This window comes from Eptesicus fuscus, chromosome 12 (assembly GCF_027574615.1).
Source record: "Eptesicus fuscus isolate TK198812 chromosome 12, DD_ASM_mEF_20220401, whole genome shotgun sequence".
NCBI lineage: Eukaryota > Metazoa > Chordata > Mammalia > Chiroptera > Vespertilionidae > Eptesicus > Eptesicus fuscus.
Window position 1 is genome coordinate 21,161,529 of NC_072484.1, and position 20,280 is coordinate 21,181,808.

Genomic DNA, 20,280 nt, shown 5'->3' on the forward strand with positions numbered 1-20,280 from the left:
AGGGGGAGGAAGAAAGCTTGAGGGGAAGTAGAAAGAGCTGAGTTTTGGACATGCTAATTTTGAGATGCATGTTAAGAATCAAATGGAGATGCCTGGTAGGTAGTTGACTATATGTGCCAGGAGAGAAGACTAAGCTACAGATGTATATTTGGGAATTTCAATATATAAATGCTTTTTAAAACTACAAAGCTTGTTGAGATCACCAAGGGAGTGAACACAGAAAAGAGTCCTGTGGAACTCCTGTGTTTATAGTATAAGTTGAGGAGATGAGGAGGAACCAGAAAGGAACACTGAGAAATGGCCATAGAGGTTGGTGGAGAACCAGATGAGTGTGGTGTCTTAGAGACTGAGGAGAAAAAACAATTGGGAAAATGAAGTTGTCATTTTTCAAACTATTTCAAGGAGAAGAGGGTCATCAACTTTATCAGATCCTATGAAATTAGGTCTGAGCATAGACCAGTGGAGTAGTAAGGAGGAAACCTGATTGTAGGGGGTTTAAGGAGAGAATGGAAGGAAGGAATTTGAGGTAACAAGTACAGACAGGTCTTTTAAAGAACTTTGCTGTAAATGGAAGTAAAGAACTAGAGTGGTAACTGGAAGGAGGGTGTACGTATGGAGAGTTATTCTTTACTGTTTTTTTTCCCAATGCAACCAGATGCTTCATTGTATGTCTAAATCATTTCTACAAAACATGCTAAGGAAAAGTAGTCCAACATTGATTGGGTCTTGGGGCACCCTAACATTTAGTTGTTGAGAAGGTGAGGAAGAACCAGCAAAGGAAACAGATGTCAGCGGTAGAGTGGAATAAAAGGGAAATCTCAGCAGCCTTTTGATAATACTTCTGGGTGCATCTGGAATTCAAGGAAGGCATTCATTGATATTGGGATGAGCTAGTTTAAAGAGTCATTCAGGTTTCCTTCCTGAAGGATGTCTGAACTTACGTTCTCACGTGCCTGTCTGGCTCCAAGAAGCGTGGGCTGGGGCCACACAATTTAAGTTGCAGCATTTCCCTGACAATTTGGTCATGCTCCCTTCTTCAGGATCATCTTCCAGGATCCAGCACAAGTCAGCTTGGGCGATGCTGCTCTCTAGGTCTCAGGGCTTTCACAGCCTGTTGTTTCAGTGGTCTGATATTAGTAAGATGTCAGGAGCAGATGGTTTTGACAAGGAGCACTTTCTTCAAAGCGTTTGTTGGTGGTTTTATTTTTACCCCTTCAAAATTCCTCACTGACAGATCAGCTGAAATTCTCAGGAAATAGTCCATTACACAAATAGTAGTTTCACTCTCTAAGTTAGTTTAAACATTAGCTTTTCATTTCTTTTCAAATACAAGATGCTCTTTTCAAGCTGTAGTGAAATCCGTGTTATCTGGCAGCTTACCAAACAGAAGATTGTAACTGATATTTTGGATTTTCACCCAGTACAAATCATCAGGCTGCTGAGACTTTCCCACCAGGTTCTGCAAGAAGAGGCCACTGGGCTGCCTTTCATTGAGGAAACTGGCCCAGAGCCTCCCCTTACAGAATGGAGGGTAAACCCTATCCTCCGTGCAGGGATTGGGGGCAGCTGCACCTGGGTCTTCATTGCTCAGCTAAATCTTCTCCTCATAGCTCAAGCACCTCCTGCCACCGTTAGCCCCCCTCCGAGAAGAAATATCTGAGATATTAAGTTACTTATATAAGTTCATACAGCTACAAAGAGGTAGAGCTAAGATTCTGGACAGACTATCTGAATTCCTCTGGAGAGGCCTAAACTGGAGAGGTATATTTAGGAGTCTCAGAATATAATGCTTTTTTTAAAACTACGAGACTGGATGAGATCACCAAGAAAGTGAACACGATCAAAAGAAAATACACCTGAGTCCAGGGAAACTCCGTGTGTGTAAGTTGGGGAAATGAGGAAGGACTTGCAAAGGAATTAAGGAGAGCCAGGTGAGTGTGGGGTCCTGGAAACCAAGGGAAGAAGGTGTTTCAAGGAGAAGAGAGTTATCCAACTGACCATACGCTGTTGCTGAGTTCATTTGTTTTTACCAGTGCTAGGGAGTAGAGTGGGGACACAGGCATGCCTTCCAAATGGCTCTAGGACAGTAAGAAAAGGAATAGAGTAATTTTTTAATAGATTATGTTGTTGCATTAAATACTCATTAAATCTCCCTGCTATGTAATTAAGGAAATATAGGAAAATGACAGAAAGAAAACAATTTTAATCCAGACCCTGAATGAATCCTTCCGGAATGCAGTGAGCTCCCTCACAATAACTATAGTTAACATTTTGGTATATTCTGTTTTTACAACCATGATTTTTTTATATACAATTATGAATGCATGGAATACCTGGAATGGCCTATACTGATTTAGTCTTCTTTTAACATCAGTTTCTAATATAAAAGTAGTATATGTTTCTCTGAGGACATTTGAAAAAGAAGAGTGAAGAAAATTTTAGAAATCAGAGGAAAGAGTATAAGAGGTCCTTACAATCTCAATATGTACCATTAAAATTATGTTATCAGATATGTATTTCCGCGTGACATATGGTAGCATACCTACCAACTTTTCTCTCTGCCTGCCTACCTTCTCATGTGAGAGGTAGCCTAGGGACAGGCTTTGTTCCTTCATAGATGAGGTACAAATCCAGGGGGTGAGTGTGGGAAGTGGGGCAGGATGGGGTGGAAACCCAGCCTGCTGGACCTATCATCAGCTACCCTGTGGTAGGTCTCAATAGGTGGTCCTACCTCCCTCTAAGAACTCCACTCTTAATGTTAAGCCAGGTCTAAGGAGAAGGTAACACAAAGTCCTAGGACCAATTGGTATTTTAATTCTTAGAAGGGATATTTAAAAATCTACAACCTGATTCTAAGAAAATTTAGACGTGGGTTTTTTGAGAAAAAAAAAACTTATTTAAACAAAATTTAGAGGGTCTTTGGAAAACAGAACTGTATAGAATATTAGAATCAGAAATAAACCCTGAATATAATTGAGTCGAATTTTTCACTTTTATCTATAAAGATGCTAAAGTTCAGAGAGCTAATAACTATCCAGTCTAGAGACTAGCAGCAGAGTTAGGGCTCAAACCCAATTCTCTGAATCCCAGAATCATCCTGAAATTTGTTGGTAAAATTTGTGGTAATAGCTTTTCTGAGCAATCCTTATTTCAACCTGAAAAACTACTTAGTCCTAAGCCTCCTACAGTGAAAGGTGAGTGTCTTAACAGAGCTAGATTTAGACTCCTCCACGGTAAGGCTTTGTGGGAGTAGAGAGAGCTCTAAATTTGGAGTCCTGAGGCTTTCATTCAAGTCTCAGTTTTTCCACTTCCTCTGTGATGGTAAGCAACCACATAACCATGCTGAGTCTTGCTCTTTTTTTCACTTGAAAAATACGTGTGGTATACATCTTTCTACCTGACATGGTATTTTGAAGAACTTGATGCAAAATCACTATGGAAACTAAACCAGGATGCAAATATAGGGATTTGGTATTTTTATTAAGATTTCACAAGGAACTATTTTCCACATCATACAAAAAACATAATTGCCTTCAGAGCAAGGTCCATGTGTGTTTCATATTTCCGTTCTCTCATCGTAAGTGCAGAATAAATATTTGCTAAATAGTGGAGAGCTTTTATCACCTTTAGTAAAATGGAATCTTCATGATAACTCTCCATGTGAGTGGTGGTATGAGAGCTACTGAGGGGATTGCCATGTTTCTGTGGATGCCTTCGCTGGGCTTTTGAGCTAAATATAGGAGGGCGATCTTGTCTGATGTTGCCTCTGAAGTGTGGTGTGCTTTGCATGGTAAAAGAAGTGACAAAAGTTGCCAAGAGAATGCAACATGCTGTTCTCATCAGACAACATTTTAATCTCATTTTAAGGCTCCTTGGACATGATATTTATATGTGAGAACAATAGAGCTTTTCCCTCTATGCAGCTTGTTTCAGTTCTAATAGTGAAACTTACCATAATGCTCTCATTGTGTTTTGTCCAACTTTGCCAATGGATCTTTTACGGCATCGTTGTTTTGAATGTGGAAAACGAGGCAGGGGCGACATACAGTGAAATGACTAACATGTGGTATTAATTCCTCATTCTGTTGATATTTCTGATTTGTTAGGTTGAGCTTAGGAATCACATCTTCAAATTGCTCTGGCCAGTTTATTACTTTCAGTTGAAAGCATTGAGAGAACAGAAGTAAAATACTTGTTTTTTGATTCATTAGCAATATTATGTACACAAAACTCCATGAACCCAGCACAGAAAACTTTTACAGCTCTGAGAGGCTACTCTAGAGACCATGTGACCCTGAGTCCACATTTTACAGCTCTGAGGCTTTGCCTGATTCACCCAGCATCACGCAGGCATGGGGATGAGCACCCGGATCTCTTGACCTATAGTTAAATGGGGTTTTAGTCTATAAAATATGCACATTATTCTGAGCTGTGTTAAGCAGGTTCATATGAAACTGGCAATTATGTGAGTACCTCTGCTTTCAGGATGAAGTCTGAAGACCAAACTATTTTTAGAGCAGTAAACTACATTCCAAGGTTTAATGTTGTACACGAGTACTCAGAATATACTTATTCACAAGTTGTGTCTCCTTGAAAGACAGGTCTTGAAAGCAGTGGGCAGGGCACTTCTGGGAAAAGGATGGGGTGGTGGGGTGGAGGTGGGGTGTCTCCTGACTCAACTCATTAAGGAAAAAAAGAAGCCTATAATAGAAACAAAGCAATAAAAACCAACCAGACACACTTCCCCAGCCCTTCTCTCGGGAGTGGGTCATTTAAGGTCTATCACGTTCGTGCCAGTAAAAGGAAAAGGAGAGTGACTATTATGACATCAGGTAAGAATTCACTGTGCAGGGACGAGAGATGTGCTCAGCCCACAGTGCCACCTCACAGTCCCAAACTGACGTTCCCCGAGAAGCACAGTGATGATGGATCCGGATGATAAGCTCAGCCCGTAGTTGATGTATCTTCATCCTACAAAATATATACATTATTCTGTACTATACTAAAAAGGTCCGTGTGACACTATTAGTAGATCTAAAAAAAAAAAATGTTACCTGGGACTTAGCAATTTGAAGAACAAGGCAGAATTAGCATGAGAAGGGAGAAGGAATGCCTGACTCTTCAAATGCCCATAACCTTGTGAAATTGAGCCGAAGGCACCGCCTTTCACCAGCCTGGCACCCTGCTTTCCAGAAGGGAAAATGCCCCTGTGAGCAGGGTTGCCCTGGGCTTTCCCAGGCTCCTCCTTGTGCTGAATTCGTCAGAATTCATTACTGCAGCACAACAAACAGAGGCACACAGCCCCCGCTGACCACTGTCTGGGCTGCCCATGTCCGATGAGCTCTCTCTGAAGAAGGGGAGCGCGTGTGCAGTTGTTGTGGAGGGTAAATGACCAGACAGTGTCAGTTGTGGGAAATAAAGTAGGCTTCTTTTTTCCCCAGAGTTTTAAGGTCCATAACTTCAGTATCATTTTGATTGCTTTATTTGTACAAGTCTCTTCAAAAATTTATAACAAATTTATAAACTAGAATAAAAAAACTAAAAATTAAGAAATAAGAAATGCCCAATTTGCAGTTTGTTCTCTTTCATTTCCCAGCCCTCATTTAAAAAGAAATCCTATCCTATCTAATAGAGGGAATATGCTAATTGACCCTCACACCATTGCAAAGATGGTGGTGCCCACAGTCAATAAGGAGGGAATATGCTAATTGACTGCCATGCCCTCAAAGATGGTGGCACCCACAGCCACAAGATGGCAGTGTCCAGTCCCCTCAGCCCCACCAGGGCAGCAGGCTTCACGCGCCTGCCTCTGGAGTCCTCCAGTCCCCTCAGCCCCGCATCCGCCCAGGGCCGGCCCGAGGCGCAGGCACACCTCAGATGGCAGCTGCCTAGCTGCCCAGGGCCACCCGAGGCTCAGGTAACCAGGGCCGGCCGAGGCTTGCGCTATCAGCAGTGGCAGTAGCAGAGGTGTGATGGGGGCATTGCCTTCCCCTGATCACCGGGTCGCCTCCCACCCCTGAGGGCTCCCGGACTGTGAGAGGGGGCAGGCCGGATTGAGGGACCCCCTCTCCAGTGCATGAATTTTCATGCACCAGGCCTCTAGTATAATATAAGGTTAATATGCAAATTGACCGAACGGCTGAACTACCAGTAGCTATGATGCGCACTGACCTGGGGGGACAGATGCTCAACACAGGAGCTGTCCCCTAGTGGTCAGTGTGCTCCCACAGGGGGAGCGCCGCTTAGCCAGAAACCGGGCTCACGGCTGGTGAGCGCAGCGGCGGTGGTGGGAGCCTCTCCTGTCTCTGCGGCAGTGCTAAGGATGTCCAACTGCCTGCTTAAGCCTGCTCCCCGTGGGCCTAAGCTGGCAGTCGGACATCTCCCGAAGGCTCCGGGACTGAAAGAGGGCACAGGCTGAGATGAGGGACCCCCCCCCCTCCCCGAGTGCATGAATTTCATGCACTGGGCCTCTAGTCCTTTAATAAAGATACAGAGTTCCTCACATGGTCAGGCTATCTTTTAGGTCCTAAGGGAAAACAGTGAGCAAACAGATAAAACTCCCCAACCCTGTGGAATTTTTGTGCATGGGGGGGGAGACAAACAATGAATAAGATAAAGACACAAAACAGATGGGTGGTTGGTTAGATAGTGGTAACGACACAGGAGAGAGGGTAGTAGAATTCAGGTGAGTGGACTGTTTAACCTGCCTGGAAGGTGGCTGTTCAGTAAAGATCAGACAGAAGTAAACAAGAGAGCCAGGTGGACGTTGGGTGGAAGAGCTTTCCGGAGGAGAACAGCATGTGTTGTGACCCTGAAGCAGGAGAATGTGGCTGAGAAACAACAAGGAGAATGGAGAAGGGGAGAGGGCATTTCAGCTCAGAGGACTGAAGGTGACCAAAACATCTGGGGCACTGTTGGATTTTACTCTGTATCATTTTAAGGGCATCATAAAGTCACTTATGGAATGAACGGTTTTCCCCAAATTCGTATCTTGAAGGCCTCACCCGCAATGTGACTATTTGGAGATGGGCCTCTAAAGAGGCGATTAAGATAAATGAGGTCATAAGAATGGGGCCCTAATCTAATAGGACTACGCCCATATAAGAGGAGGAGACCCCAGGAATGTGGGTGCACAGAGAAAAGGCCATCTGTGAGCCAAGGAGAGAGGCCTCAGAAGAAACCAAATGTACTGATACCCTGACCTTGGACTTCCAGCCTCCAGAACTGTGGGAAAACAAATCTTTGCTATTTAAGCCACCCAGTCTGAGGCATTTTGTTATGAAAGTCCTAGCCAACTAATGCACTATCCTAACACCCAAATATCTTTGACCAGGGAACTTTCTGCTAATTAGTCAAATTGATCTTCAGCAAACTTTATTAACTGGCAGCAATATTTATTTTGTGTTGATCCAAAAGGTGCTAACTCATCCTACAGATACTGTATCTAATTTAAAACTGGTTAACCTACAGATTAGTCATCCAAAGCAGTGCTAGTAAATCAACCGAGTCAGATGTACAGTTTCTTGTGCATTGACAGTTTTAAGAGTAGTTCTTACACAATTATTGTATTGCTACCTCTTTTGTGCTGTCTCTTTTTAGCATAGAATTGGCCTTTGGCTGATATGAATGAAGAAGGAAGATGCCATACCTTCCCTTTCCATCCCTTTGTCCCCCTAAACCAGTGGTCGGCAAACTCATTAGTCAACAGAACCAAATATCAACAGTACAACGATTGAAATTTCTTTTGAGAGCCGAAAACCGACTTCTGCACATGGGCCATGAAGTTTCAGTCGCACTGTACGTGCATGCCTGCACGTGGTATTTTGTGGAAGAGCCACACTCAAGGGGCCAAAGAGCCTGCATGTGGCTCGCGAGCCGCAGTTTGCCGACCACTGCCCTAAACCATGCTCTCTCTTTATTAGCTTACTATCTCTCTTCTAACAAAACTCCTTTTTTAGCAGCACAAAAATGATGGGGAGGAAAGCAGTTGGCTGCTTTTGGAGACTTATTTTTCTAAACCACGCACATAACCATTATGATAAACTACCTCTGTAAATTAATTTTAAAATTAGACATGATAGCCCTAGCCGGTTTGGCTCAGTGGATAGAGCGTTGGCCTGGGGACTGAAGGGTCCCAGGTTCGATCCTGATCAAGGGCATGTACCTTGGTTGTGGGCACATCCCCGTAGGGGGTGTGCAGGAGGCAGCTGAATCCATGTTTCTCTCTCATCGATGTTTCTAACTCTCTATCCCTCTCCCTTCCTCTCTGTAAAAAATCAATAAAATATATTTTTAAAAATTAGACATGATATGTTGCATGCTACATGTACTTTAAAAATATTTGTTTATTAAATTGATTGGGGTGACATTGGTCAACATGAACATACAGATTTCAGGTGTGGGTTTCTATGTTACAAGATGTGTATATTATACCGTGTGCCTTACCACCCAAAGTCAAATCTTCTCCTGTCACCTTTTATTAGGACCCCCTCCCCTTTGACAACCACCACACTGCTGTTTGTGTTCATGAGTTTCAGTTTTATATCCCACAAATGAGTGAACTTTTTTAGCCACTGCTGATGAAAACACCTCTGCTCTGTTTTGAAATGCTATTTCTTAGGAAGTAAAAGTGCTTTTCTGATGTCCTTTGTTCTATCTGTAAAAGCATGTGTTGCTTTGACTGTAATATCATCTTGCTCCAAGCTCTCTCTATTTTTTAAAAATAGAAAACCACGGGATGCAAAGTACAGTATAGGGAACATAGTCAATAATATTGTAATAAGTATGTATGGTGCCAGAGTTATTTGGGTGATTACTTTGTAAGGTACATAAATGTCTAATTACTACGTTGCACATCTGAAATTAATATAATATTATATGTCAACTATAACTGAATAAAAATTAAAAAATAATCTAAAAATATTTTAAAATAATAAAAATAAAACTAGAAAACCAAACCTTCAGAATTATGAAACCAGTGAATAAAATATTTCCAGAAGCTTTTTTTGTAGTGTATCTGTCTAGATTTTATTTTCCTGACCCCACCAAAAGAGGATAATAACTTGTTTGAGAGGATCTTTTCTTGACTCTTGTGGCAGATCTCAAGCAACTTTCCTAAGAGTGGAAAGATTAATTAAAATATAACCACTAAATAAAGGCTTTGAGACTTTTAAAATTGTGTGCTTGTAGTTTCCCTAGAAACCACAAAAGAGCAGTCAGTAAGGTGGTCTTAAAAGATTTAAAGATGTGAGTATGAATGATGGGAAGTCTCAGCTACTACTAAGATTATGATTAGAACATCAAGCAATTATATAGTTTTTATATCAATTTTTCTTCCTTTAACCTCATTTTTAAATCTTCAGGACAAATATGTTATTATACAATGAGTGTTAACCTCAAAGACCTTCCTGTGCCACTCGGGGAATTAGCAAGAAAGAAGGGAGTATAACCAGCAGGCCATTGGGTTCCATTGGACCTGTTAACGTGAGAAATCTAGTTTCATTCCCATTCTAACAATGCAGTCATTTGAAAAGTGGAAAAGTTTAGTCAGTCTGTACTTTTTATTATATTTTATTTTTCAATTACAGTTTACATTCAATAGTAGTTTGTATTAGTTTCAGGTGTACAGCATAGTACTCAGACAATTGCACATTTCACAAAGCACTCCCCCAAATATTTCCAGTTCCCACCTGGCACCATACATAGTTATTACAATATCATTTACTATACTCCCTATGCTGTACTTTACATCCCTGTGATTATTTTGTAACTATCATTGTAGTTCTTAATCCCTTTACCTTTTTCACCCAGTCCCCCAAGCCCACTTCCCTATGGCAACCATCAGTCTGTGCTCTGTATCTATTAGTCTATTTCAATTTTGTTTATTTTGTTCTTTAGAAGGAGACTTTACTTGGGGTGGTGAACACACAATACAGTGTACAAATGATGTGTTGTGGAATTATGCACCTGAAACCTGTATAATTTTGTTAACCAGTGTCACCCTAATAAATTCAATAAAAAGGAAAAAAAAATAATATGTATCAATTATATTTCAATAAAGCTGGAAAAAATAAAAAAATAAATTAAAAAATAGATTCCACATATAAGTGAAATCATATGGTATTTGTCTTTCTCTGTCTGACTTATTTCATTTAGTACTAGAGGCCTGGTGCATGAAATTCATGCACTGGGAGGGGGTGTTCCTCAGCCCACCCTGCCCCCTCTCACAGTCCGGGAGCCCTCAGTGGATGTCCTACAGCCCTCAGTGGATGTCCTCTCTGCAAGAGGCGACCTGGCTGATCAGGGGAAGGCGCCGTCCCCATCACCCTGCTGCTACTGCCACTGCCTGCCACTGCAGTCGCCAAGGTGTTTTCATCAACATGGACTCCAGTCCCTTCACCACGAAAGAATGACAACTTTCTTTAGGCATTTTCAAGATGTGTCTTCCATAGGATATGACATTTCTTTCTTTTTTTAATCCTCACCTGAGGATATTTTTACATTGATTTTTAGAGAGCATGGAAGAGAGAGGGAAAGACAGAAACATCAATGTGAGAGGGACACTGCGATTGGCTGCCTCCTGCATGAGCCCTGACCTGGGCCCCAGCCAGGGAGGAGCCTGCAACCTAGGTACATGCCCTTGATCAGAATCAAACCCGGACCCTGCGGTCTGCAGGCCGTGGCTCTATCCACTGAGCCAAACCGGCTAGGGCAGGATATGACATTTCTTAGCCCCTCCAGCAGAGGACCTTCATTTTTTCCTCCAGGAGTGAGGTGGAAAAATCCCAGATCATCTTCTTAGATTCTCATTAGGCAAGTTACCAAGAACACTGTGAGTAGCATATGGGGAGCTTAGCCAGTGAGTGGTCAGAAAAGGTGTTTCCTCTGCAGCTTACGCGCAGAGGCCGCGAGCAGGCCTTCTCCCTCTCCTTCTCCCTCTCTCTCTCCCTCTCCCTCTCTCTCTCCCTCTCTCTGTCCCTTCCTCTCCCCCTCCGGTCTACTGTCTCTAAAAAGCAGTGAAAAAATATCCTCTGGTGAGTATTAAAAAGCAAAACAAAACAAAACACAGAATAACAGGCCTCCTCCTTGGAGATGCTGAATATGTAGGCCTGAAAGAGAGAATTCTTGGCTCTGTGAAGAACTCTACATGAATTTTATTAACAATATTTGGAAAATTAGCCTAAGCCACACCAATGATTCAAGTTTGTGCTTTCTGTGTTCCAGGGAAGAATCAAATGATCTTTTGTTTTATTGTGTCAAAACAAAATTTTGCATGTGTTAAATACATAATTCTTATTCAAATACATAATAGCAGATGCAAAAGTTCTGTTTAACTCAGTGAAGGGACTGGCAGGATGATAATGCTATTCAAAGGAGATTGCCAAAGATGAAAGCCTGAAGTAAAACTGCTAAATTAGATACAATCTGGCTAATGTCCTATAGGACAATGAAACCATCACTTTTTAAATTGGTGTGTCTTCTAGACAGAAATTAGTTACATCTTTAGAAGCCTAAAAATTCTTTTCATCTTCTCACTTTGCTGAGTTATATGTAACTTTCCAGGGCTATAAAATGTCAAAGTATATGGAACTTATTTAATTGTAAATAGTGTCAGAGTTATGTGTTTCATAGAAAAGGAAGTGATCATTCTGTGGGCCTCTAATGCCTCAATTATACTGAAAGGACTTGCTGTCAATGTTTTACTCCAGGCCTGTGCTCAGCCACGAAGGCTGCGGGCAGGCCCGCCCTTTCCTCTCTGGGCCTGCGATTGGCTGGGGAAGCTGCAGGCAGGCCCACCCTTTCCTCTCTGGGCCTGCGATAGGCCACGGAGGCTGCGGGCGTGCTCGCCCTCTCCTCTCCCAGCCTGTGCTCGGTCACAGAAGCTGTGGGCCAGCCCCCCTGGCCCTGTCCATGTCTGCTCCGGCCCCCGTGTCCCTGTCCTTGTCTGCTCCAGCTCCAGGGGTCGGCGGGCCCCCCTCTCTCTGTCTCCGTCTTCACTCAGGGCCTCACCTGCGCATGCAACCTCCTCCTGTCTGGTCGTGACCCATTATGGCATCCTGGCCTAATTTGCATATTATCTCTTTTTATATATATAGATAATGCCCTCTAGGTCCATTCATACTGTTGCAAATGGTAATATCTCATTCTTTTTTTATGGCTGAGTAATATTCCATTGTACATATGTACCAAATTTCTTTAGCTAATCGTTTATTTGGTTGGTTCCATATATTGGCTATTATAAATAACGCTGCAATGAATATAGGGGTGCATACATACTTTTGAATTAGTGTTTTGGGTTTCTTTGGATGTATTCCCAGAAGTGGAATCACTAGGTCACAAGGCAGTTCCATGGTTAATTATTTGAGGATCCATACTGCTTTCCACAGTGGCTGTACCAATCTGCATTCCCAAAAACAGTGTACGAGAGCTCCCTTTTCTCCACATCCTCACCAACACTTGTTTGTTGATTTGTTGATGATAGCTGTTTACCAGGTATGAGATGATATTTCATTGTGGTTTTAATTTGATTTCTCTGATGATTAGTGACATTAAGCATCTTTTCACATGTCTTTGGAAATGTCTCTCTTCAGGTCCTCTGCCTGTTATTTAATTGCATTGCTTTTTTTCTTGGTGTTGAGTTCTTTATAAAATTTGGATATTAACTCCTTATCAGAGGTATCATTGGCAAATATTTTCTTCCATTCAATCAGTCTATATATTTTTTTAATCTTAAAAAATATTTATATGAATGAGAGAACCCAAAATGGCGGCGTAGGTGAACACCTAATCTGCGGCCGTGCACAACAATTTCAGAGCTACAACTAAAGGACAGAGCCTCTATCACCCAGAGCCACGGGAGGGCTGGCTGAAAGGAGGCTCCACAACTAGACGGAAACAGAGAGGACCGTTCAGGACACCAACGCTGAAAAAACTGAGGTACCGGGGCATGTGCGCGCATGCGAGATACAGGCTGGAGGCGGATCCCAGCTGGCAGCAGGCATTGCTTTCTTCAAACCGAAGGGGAAACGCGCGGGACCCAGACTCCTACAGGGAGAAGCATCCTCGATGCCTCTCTGTCTCTGGACTGTTTGCCATCGGGTCGGAAAGTGAGGGTGGCTTGCTTGCAGAGCTGTGTGGAGGAGTGGTTGTTTGCAGCGCTGGGGCGCAAGACGCGGGGTCGCGGTTGGAGACGCGGGAAGGCTGGCTCCCAGCCATTGCTGTTTGCCACGCCCTAGCCTAGTGACGCCCTGAGACCCTGCCCTGCACAACTTACAAACTCACCCAAGCTCCAAGTAGTGGCTTTGGCATATGAATGGAGTGCTGCTTAACCTAGCAACCAGTTCAGACAGCTCCAAAATATCCAAATCCCAAGCAGGGAGGAGAAGACTGGAATTCTCCAGTCTGAGGCTACAGGGTGGCCTCAGACAGTAGCTGACCTGCACCCCATTGGAGATCCAGAAGCCAGTGAACCTAGTGGTCAGTGTGAGACACAGACCTCAACTCCTTACATCCATAAGTGACACAGTCAGGAGGCAGACTCAGAGAGCACCAAAGCCCCATTGAAACAAGTCCTGCACCAGAAGCGTGTCTCCAGCGCAGCAGTTATAAACACAGCGGGTCCCCACAGCCAATTGGCCTGGAGGACAATTCCTTTCAGGGTACCAACAGCAACCAAGGCTTAACTACACCAAGACTTTGCACTCAGCTCATAAAGGGGTGCACCAAGACCGTCCACCTCAGGTGATTGGGGAGGCTGAGCTACTGGCCCTATAGGTCACCTACAACACAAAGCCGCTCCATCAACACAGGGAAGCAGCCAAAATGCGGAGGCACAGAAACATGTCACGAATGAAAGAAATGGAGGAAAGTGAACTACGGGACGATATAGAGTTCAAAACCACATTTATAAGGTTACTCAAGAATCTTCTAAAAACTGTGGAGAAACTTGATGAGGACTTTAACGACCTCAATGAGAATGTAAAAAAAAAAAAAGGAAAAGGACCAGTCAGAAATTAAGCATACACTGTCTGAAATAAAGAATATACAGAAACTCATCTGTAGATCAATGTACCCCAAGAAACAAACCAAAGATCTGAAATATGAGGAAACAAAAAACACCTAACCAGAGAAAAAAAAATATGAGGAAACCAAAAACACCCAACCAAAAAGAAAAAAAGATTAAAAAATATGAAGATAATGGAAGGAGCCTCTGGGACAACTTTAAGCGTACCAACATCCGAATTTTTGGGGTGAGAGAGAGCAAGATACTGAAAACCTATTAGAAGAAATAATGACAGAAAACTTTCCCCACCTGGTGAAAGAAATAGACTTACAGGTTTAGGAAGCGCACAGAACTCCAAACAAGAGAAATCCAAAGAGGACCACACCAAGACACATCATAATCAAAATGCCAAGGGCAAAAGACAAAGAGAGAATCTTGAAAGCAGCAAGAGAAAAACAGTTAGTTCCCTACAAGGGAGTACCCATATGACTGTCAGCTAATTTCTCAACAGAAACTATGCAGACCAGAAGGGAGTGGCAAGAAATATTCAAAGTGATGAACGGCAAGAACCTACAACCAAGATTACTCTACCCAGCAAAGCTATCATTCAGAATTGAAGGTCAGATAAAGAGCTTCACAGATAAGAAAAAGCTAAAGGAGTTCATCACCGCCAAACCAGGATTACATGAAATGCTGAAGGGTATTCTTTAAGAAGAGGAAGAAGAAAAAAAAGGTAAAGATAAAAATTATGAACAACAAAAAGACATCAAATACATACCTACCAACGAGTGAATCTAAAAAGCAAGTGAATAAAAAGTCTGAAGAACAGAATGGACTGGTGAATATAATGGAATCAGGGACATAGAAAGGGAGTGGACTGACAACTCTCAGGGGGAAGGGGGTCTGAACGGTGTGAGAAGAGATTGGACAAAGGTCTTACACCTATGGATAAAGACAGTGGTGGGGGGTGAGGGCATGGGTGGGGTGGGGAATCAGGTGGAGGGGAAGTATGGGGGGAAAAAAAAGAGGAACACCTGTAATAATCTGAACAATAAAGATTTATTTAAAAAAATAAAAAAATATTTATATGACAAACTAGTATGATTAACTTTTTAGCTAAACTGACTGGTCGCACTAGCTAAAACATTTGAGATTCTTTGTGTGTTCATAAACATAGCCTTGGAAGGTATATTTTTGTCACTCAGCCACTCTGAGCATGTCTAGCCTTTTGTGTCAAGCACTGTGACAGGTTCAGGGACTACATATGTGTGGTAGGGCAGTCTCCCACCTCCAGCTGGCTTTCAATTACAGTGACATAAAAGCTCAAAGCAAACCAAAATCAAGACAGTTACATCGCATGCTCAGATGAGTGCTCGAGGAGCTAGAATGAGAGTTTCTAGACTGAGTAGGGGATCTAGTCAAGGAAGTATTTCTTTGAGAAAGAAACAGAAAAGGATATTAGAGACTTGAAATCATAAATGAAAGAGATATGCAGCAAGAAATGGAGGGAGATTATCCAAAATGGATCAGTCTGCTGCTTTTTTTACCTATAATTTTCATGTGTTATTTCATGTAAATTCCAATGAAAGTGCATTGCTACTTAAATGGCTTCAAAGACACCTTTTTTAAGTTCTTATGCTTATAGGGTACCCTAGGATCTATACAGGCCTTAGGCAATGTAAAATACTTTATTGCACTTTTAAATGCTGACATATAAGTTCATTGTAGAAAGTGGTCTATTTTTAGTCTCAAGAGAAATTCAAACCCACTTCTCTAAAAGAAATTTTGGAGATAAACACTCATGTAAAATAGCCTGTGAAACAGCTCCCAGTGTTTATAATAGAATTTGATGCTCCATTGCAATCTCCACAGAAAGCTTCAAATACATCTTGGCTCAAACCTTTTCAGACCAAGGTCACTTATTTTTTGATGAGTCAGAAGACCATGTTGATGGATGAAACTGGTGAAGCATTGACATTTGGATGGTTAGCCAATTTACTCCTCTCAGCACCAAGACCATGCCAATGTGTTTTGTAATCTCAAAATAACCTCTTGACTTGATGACAATTGAGGGAATGGGTAATCCTGAAGAGTTAATCTAACCACTAGTTTGTGTAGTTGAACACTTCTGTCTTATGTAATCAGCTCATTTTATACAAATCTCAATGTAGTTTTGAAGTATTTTGCCCAGGTGCTGTTATTGTCTCAAGACCACTGTCATCATTTTCTGTCCTTTTTTCTTTTCCTTCCTAACTCTACTTGACACTGTGATTTAGTTCAGTTTATTTAGATGTTCTTTTGTTGTAAACTTAATGGGGGTGGGAGTGTTAGAGATAAATTAGGATTGGCCGTCTGTGTTTTTGTAAATCTCAAGAGATTGCTATTAAGTCCCTTGGTTCATGGGACATGACTTTCTTCCCCCTAGTTCTGGGTCTTTTCCCTGGTCAGCAAGAAATCAGTTGCTTTAAGACCGACATCCCTCTGGTCAAGTTGTAGGCCGTCTGTTTGGACATATGGTCACTCTTTGTTGTTTTAACAATTTATTCTCTGTCCCCTCTGGTGCCTGGATTCTCCCTGGACCTTTGGGAAACATGAGGATGGATTTTCATGTGAGCTTCTCTTTTAGTGACAGATAATTTAACCTGATTAGAAAATTCCAATTTATTTGTGAACAGAACCTGGTAGTGTTTATGTTTCTCCCCTGGGGTCTGCATCCTGGATTCATTCCTAGCTGACCCCTTCTCTTAATGCCATCTTGTGGAAAACTATTCTGGACCAGGTAGGAAAGTGTTATTTCTGCTTTATTACTTTTAAAAAAATGGTGGAAGTCCTGGCTGGGTGGCTCAGTTGATTGGCCCATCATCCTCTTCACCAGAAGGGTGTGGGTTCAATTCTAGTCAGAGCACATACCTGGGCTGTGAGTTCAGTCTCTGCTCAGGGTCATATGGGAGGCAGCTGATGAGTGTTTCTCTGTCACCTCTCTCTCTCTCCCTCTTTCTCTCTCAAATCAATAAAAACATACCCTCAGTTGACGATTTTAAAAAATGTGGCAAATGTATAATACATAAATTTTATCATTCTAACCACTTCTGAGTGTACAGTCCAGTGGCATTTAGTCCATTCACATTGTTGTACAGCCCTTCATCTCCCGAACTTACTCATCTTCCCAAGCTGTGCTCATTAAACAATGACTTTTCATCCCTGCTGCCCACAGCTGCTGGCATTCTACGTTCTCTCTATGAATTTGATTACTAGGTACCTCATATAAATGGAATCCTACAATGTTTACACTTTTGTATCATTTATTTCATTTAGCATAATGTCTTCAAAGCTTATCCATATTGTGGCATGTGTCAGGCTGTTGTTCCTTTGTCAAGCTGGATAATATTCCATTGTTAGCATATTACACAATTTTGTTTATCTCTTCATACACTAATGGACATTTGGTTTGCTTCTACCTTTTGGCTGTTGTGAATAATGCTGCTGTGAACATTGGTATATGAGTATATTTTTGAGTTCCTGCTTTCACATGTTTAGGGTATATACTCAGAAGTGGAAGTGTTGTATCATCTGATAATTCTATGTTTAATTGCTTGAGGAACCGCCATACTGTTTTCCACAGAGGTTCTGCTTTATTCTTGACCTCTGTCATAGCTGCATGCCTGTATTCAGGACTGACGAGATGACATTAGGGGTGAAATGGACTAAGGGGCTTCTACTCTCTCAGGGAGCTTTTTGTTTAGGAGAACCTTTAAAAAAATTAATGAATGATCCCTAGGCAAAAAAATTCTCTTTCACCTCATGTTAATTATGTCCTGAAATATGAACATGGCCCCATCAACACTGAGCCCTGGGAATTATGGGATTTCAGCTTTTTGTTCCTAATGTGACAAGGGCTGTTAGATAGCAGAATCAAACAGGTCCTCTTCTAGCTCCTCCCACAAGATTAATGAAGCATCACAAGGAACAGAAGATTCACGAGTTTGTCTCAATATTGACTTCTCAGCTCTAAGATATCCAAGCAGTGAGAGCCAAGTTTGCCCTGGGACGTGACAATGAGGCCAGCTGCTGGGACACATTTAGCTCCCAGCAGCACGAGCCTGCCAAGTGAACTCACTGAAACGTGCATCCCAGGTGATGCCACAGGATTGCCTCGTCCAGCTCTCCACCCCCAAGTCCACCAACCTTGCCCCCGAAGGTTCCAGGTGGCTGCCTGCCTTGTACACACCAAAACCAAGTACCCAAAGGACAGTCCTATTCTCCAGAACTTTCCAAATGGTTGATCTATGTCAGCTACTCTAGAGCTGACACAGATCAACCATTGCACAATGAGATTCAAAAGTGGTGTCCACCCTCAACTATAAGCCAACTATGTTGCCTGTTTTTCCATCAAATGTGCATGCTTGCTTCCTGTTTGGCTGCCCAGGGCTGAGCTCCCCGCAGTTCAGTTCTCAGGAAAAGCTTGTTTATAGAAACAGAGAAGATTCCCGAGGATATGCAGTCTCGTTCTTAGAAATTCCCTACATTTATCTATCCCTGGATTAAGCAGGACCATCTACAAAGGGATTCCTGGCTGCCATCCTGACCCCTCGTGGGACACTCACGTCTTCACTCAGGGCCGCCTCCTCTGCATAATGTAGCCCTCATCCAACCATGCTCACTGTCGTACAGCTCATCCACTGTACATGCCACGTACCGTATCTGAAGCCCCCCGCAAACACATGGCTCCCTGGCCGTGCTGGTAGGCGTAGCTATTCTCTGGGCACATGGTTTGTGTAATCCTGTGTGCCATGTGAACCACCCTGTCATGGCTACTGGAAAGCTGGGAGACAGAGCAGCAGTCGGCTAGGTGTTAACCTCATGCCAGTCTTCACCTTGCTTTGTAACCTCTCCTTTTTCTTTTCCTCATTGCCTCACTTTCGGTTGTTGAATTATCTGACTTTTTGTAAGCTGTTCAGCTCTTTTAAGGAACAAATTGGAAGTATAAACATGAACCAGGTATTTGTAGTTGCTCTGAATGCTCAGACGACAAAATTATTAGTTTTCATGGAACTGGAATGTGATCAATATAGTTGTCATTAAAAACCACTACTGATCTTGGGGGCTGGGTAAAGATGGACAAAGGGGGTGAAAATGGGGGACATCTGTAATAGTATCAACAATAAAAGCACACTACTATTCTGAATACAGAAAATGAGGGACTCGCCCTAGCCCGTTTGGCTCAGTGGATAGTGTCGACCTGGGACCCTTCGGTCAAGGGCACGTACCTCGGTTGCAGGCTCCTCCCCGGCCCAGGCCCTGGTCGGGGCTCAAGCAGGAGGCAACCAATCAATGTGTTTCTCTCACATTGATGTTTCTCTCTGTCTTTCTCTCTCTCTTCCACTCTCTCTGAAAATCAATGGAAAGAATATCCTTGGGTGAGGATTAAAAAAAAAAAGAATGGGGACATCTGTAATAGTGTCAACAATAAAAGCACTCTACTCTTCTGAATACAGACTGACTACACTGTAAGTTCTGTGCTGTCGGGGCCTTGGCTGGCTGCCCGCTCTGACACTCCAGGGGCCAGTGCTATACTTGGCACACAGGGATACTCAGTACACATGCCCTGAGCGGCCTGCACAAGCAGAATCTGGGCACCTAAGGTTCCCACCACCCCGTCTGTGGGTGCTCAGAGGCGAAGAGGAGCCGTGAGGCTCTGGTCTTGCCTCCACCTGTCACACCTGGGGGGACACAGCCGGCACCTCTAACATTCTCCTGTCTCCCTCTTTGCAGACTCACATTTCCAGACTCCCTCCCGGTGCGGTGGCAGGACAGTCCGTGGCCATCGAAGGTGGGGTGTGCCGCTTGCAGAGCCCAGTGAACTGAACCTTCAGGCTGAGCATGAAGCACCTGAGGGCATTTCAGAGCCTGAGCTTTCCGTTTTTTTAACTGAAGTTGGATGTCCTGTCCTATCGTCTTCATTATATAACTCCTATTGCAGCCTCGCACACCGCTGGTGACATTAGTGCTGCTGCAGGAGTGCTAGTGACATGCCGGCCTTTGGTGGACGGGCAGGCTGAGTGCACGAGTGTGTGTGTGTGTGTGTACGTGTGTATGCGTGTATATGTGTGTGCGTGTGTGTGTGTGTGTGTGTGTGAGTGCTTGCGTCTCCCTGATGAAATAGAAACTCCCCCATATTGCATAACCTAAGACTAGGAATAAGTCAATCATCTTTACAAAATGTGTGCTTTAACTGTTTACAAGTCAAACCTAAAGTTGCAGGAAACATTTTTTATTTC

At 42.9% G+C, this 20,280-nt stretch overlaps 1 protein-coding gene across 1 annotated transcript in view; it reads left to right on the forward strand.

The window, feature by feature from the left end:
- Positions 1-19,991, forward strand: part of TASP1 (taspase 1) — a 257,842-nt gene extending 237,851 nt beyond the window's left edge. Inside the window, exon 14 of the mRNA XM_008141100.3 lies at positions 19,775-19,991. Within this exon, the coding sequence (XP_008139322.1) occupies positions 19,775-19,867 (93 nt within the window). The 3' untranslated portion in view covers positions 19,868-19,991. The remainder of the gene's footprint in view (positions 1-19,774) is intronic.
- The last annotated feature ends 289 nt before the right edge of the window (positions 19,992-20,280 follow it).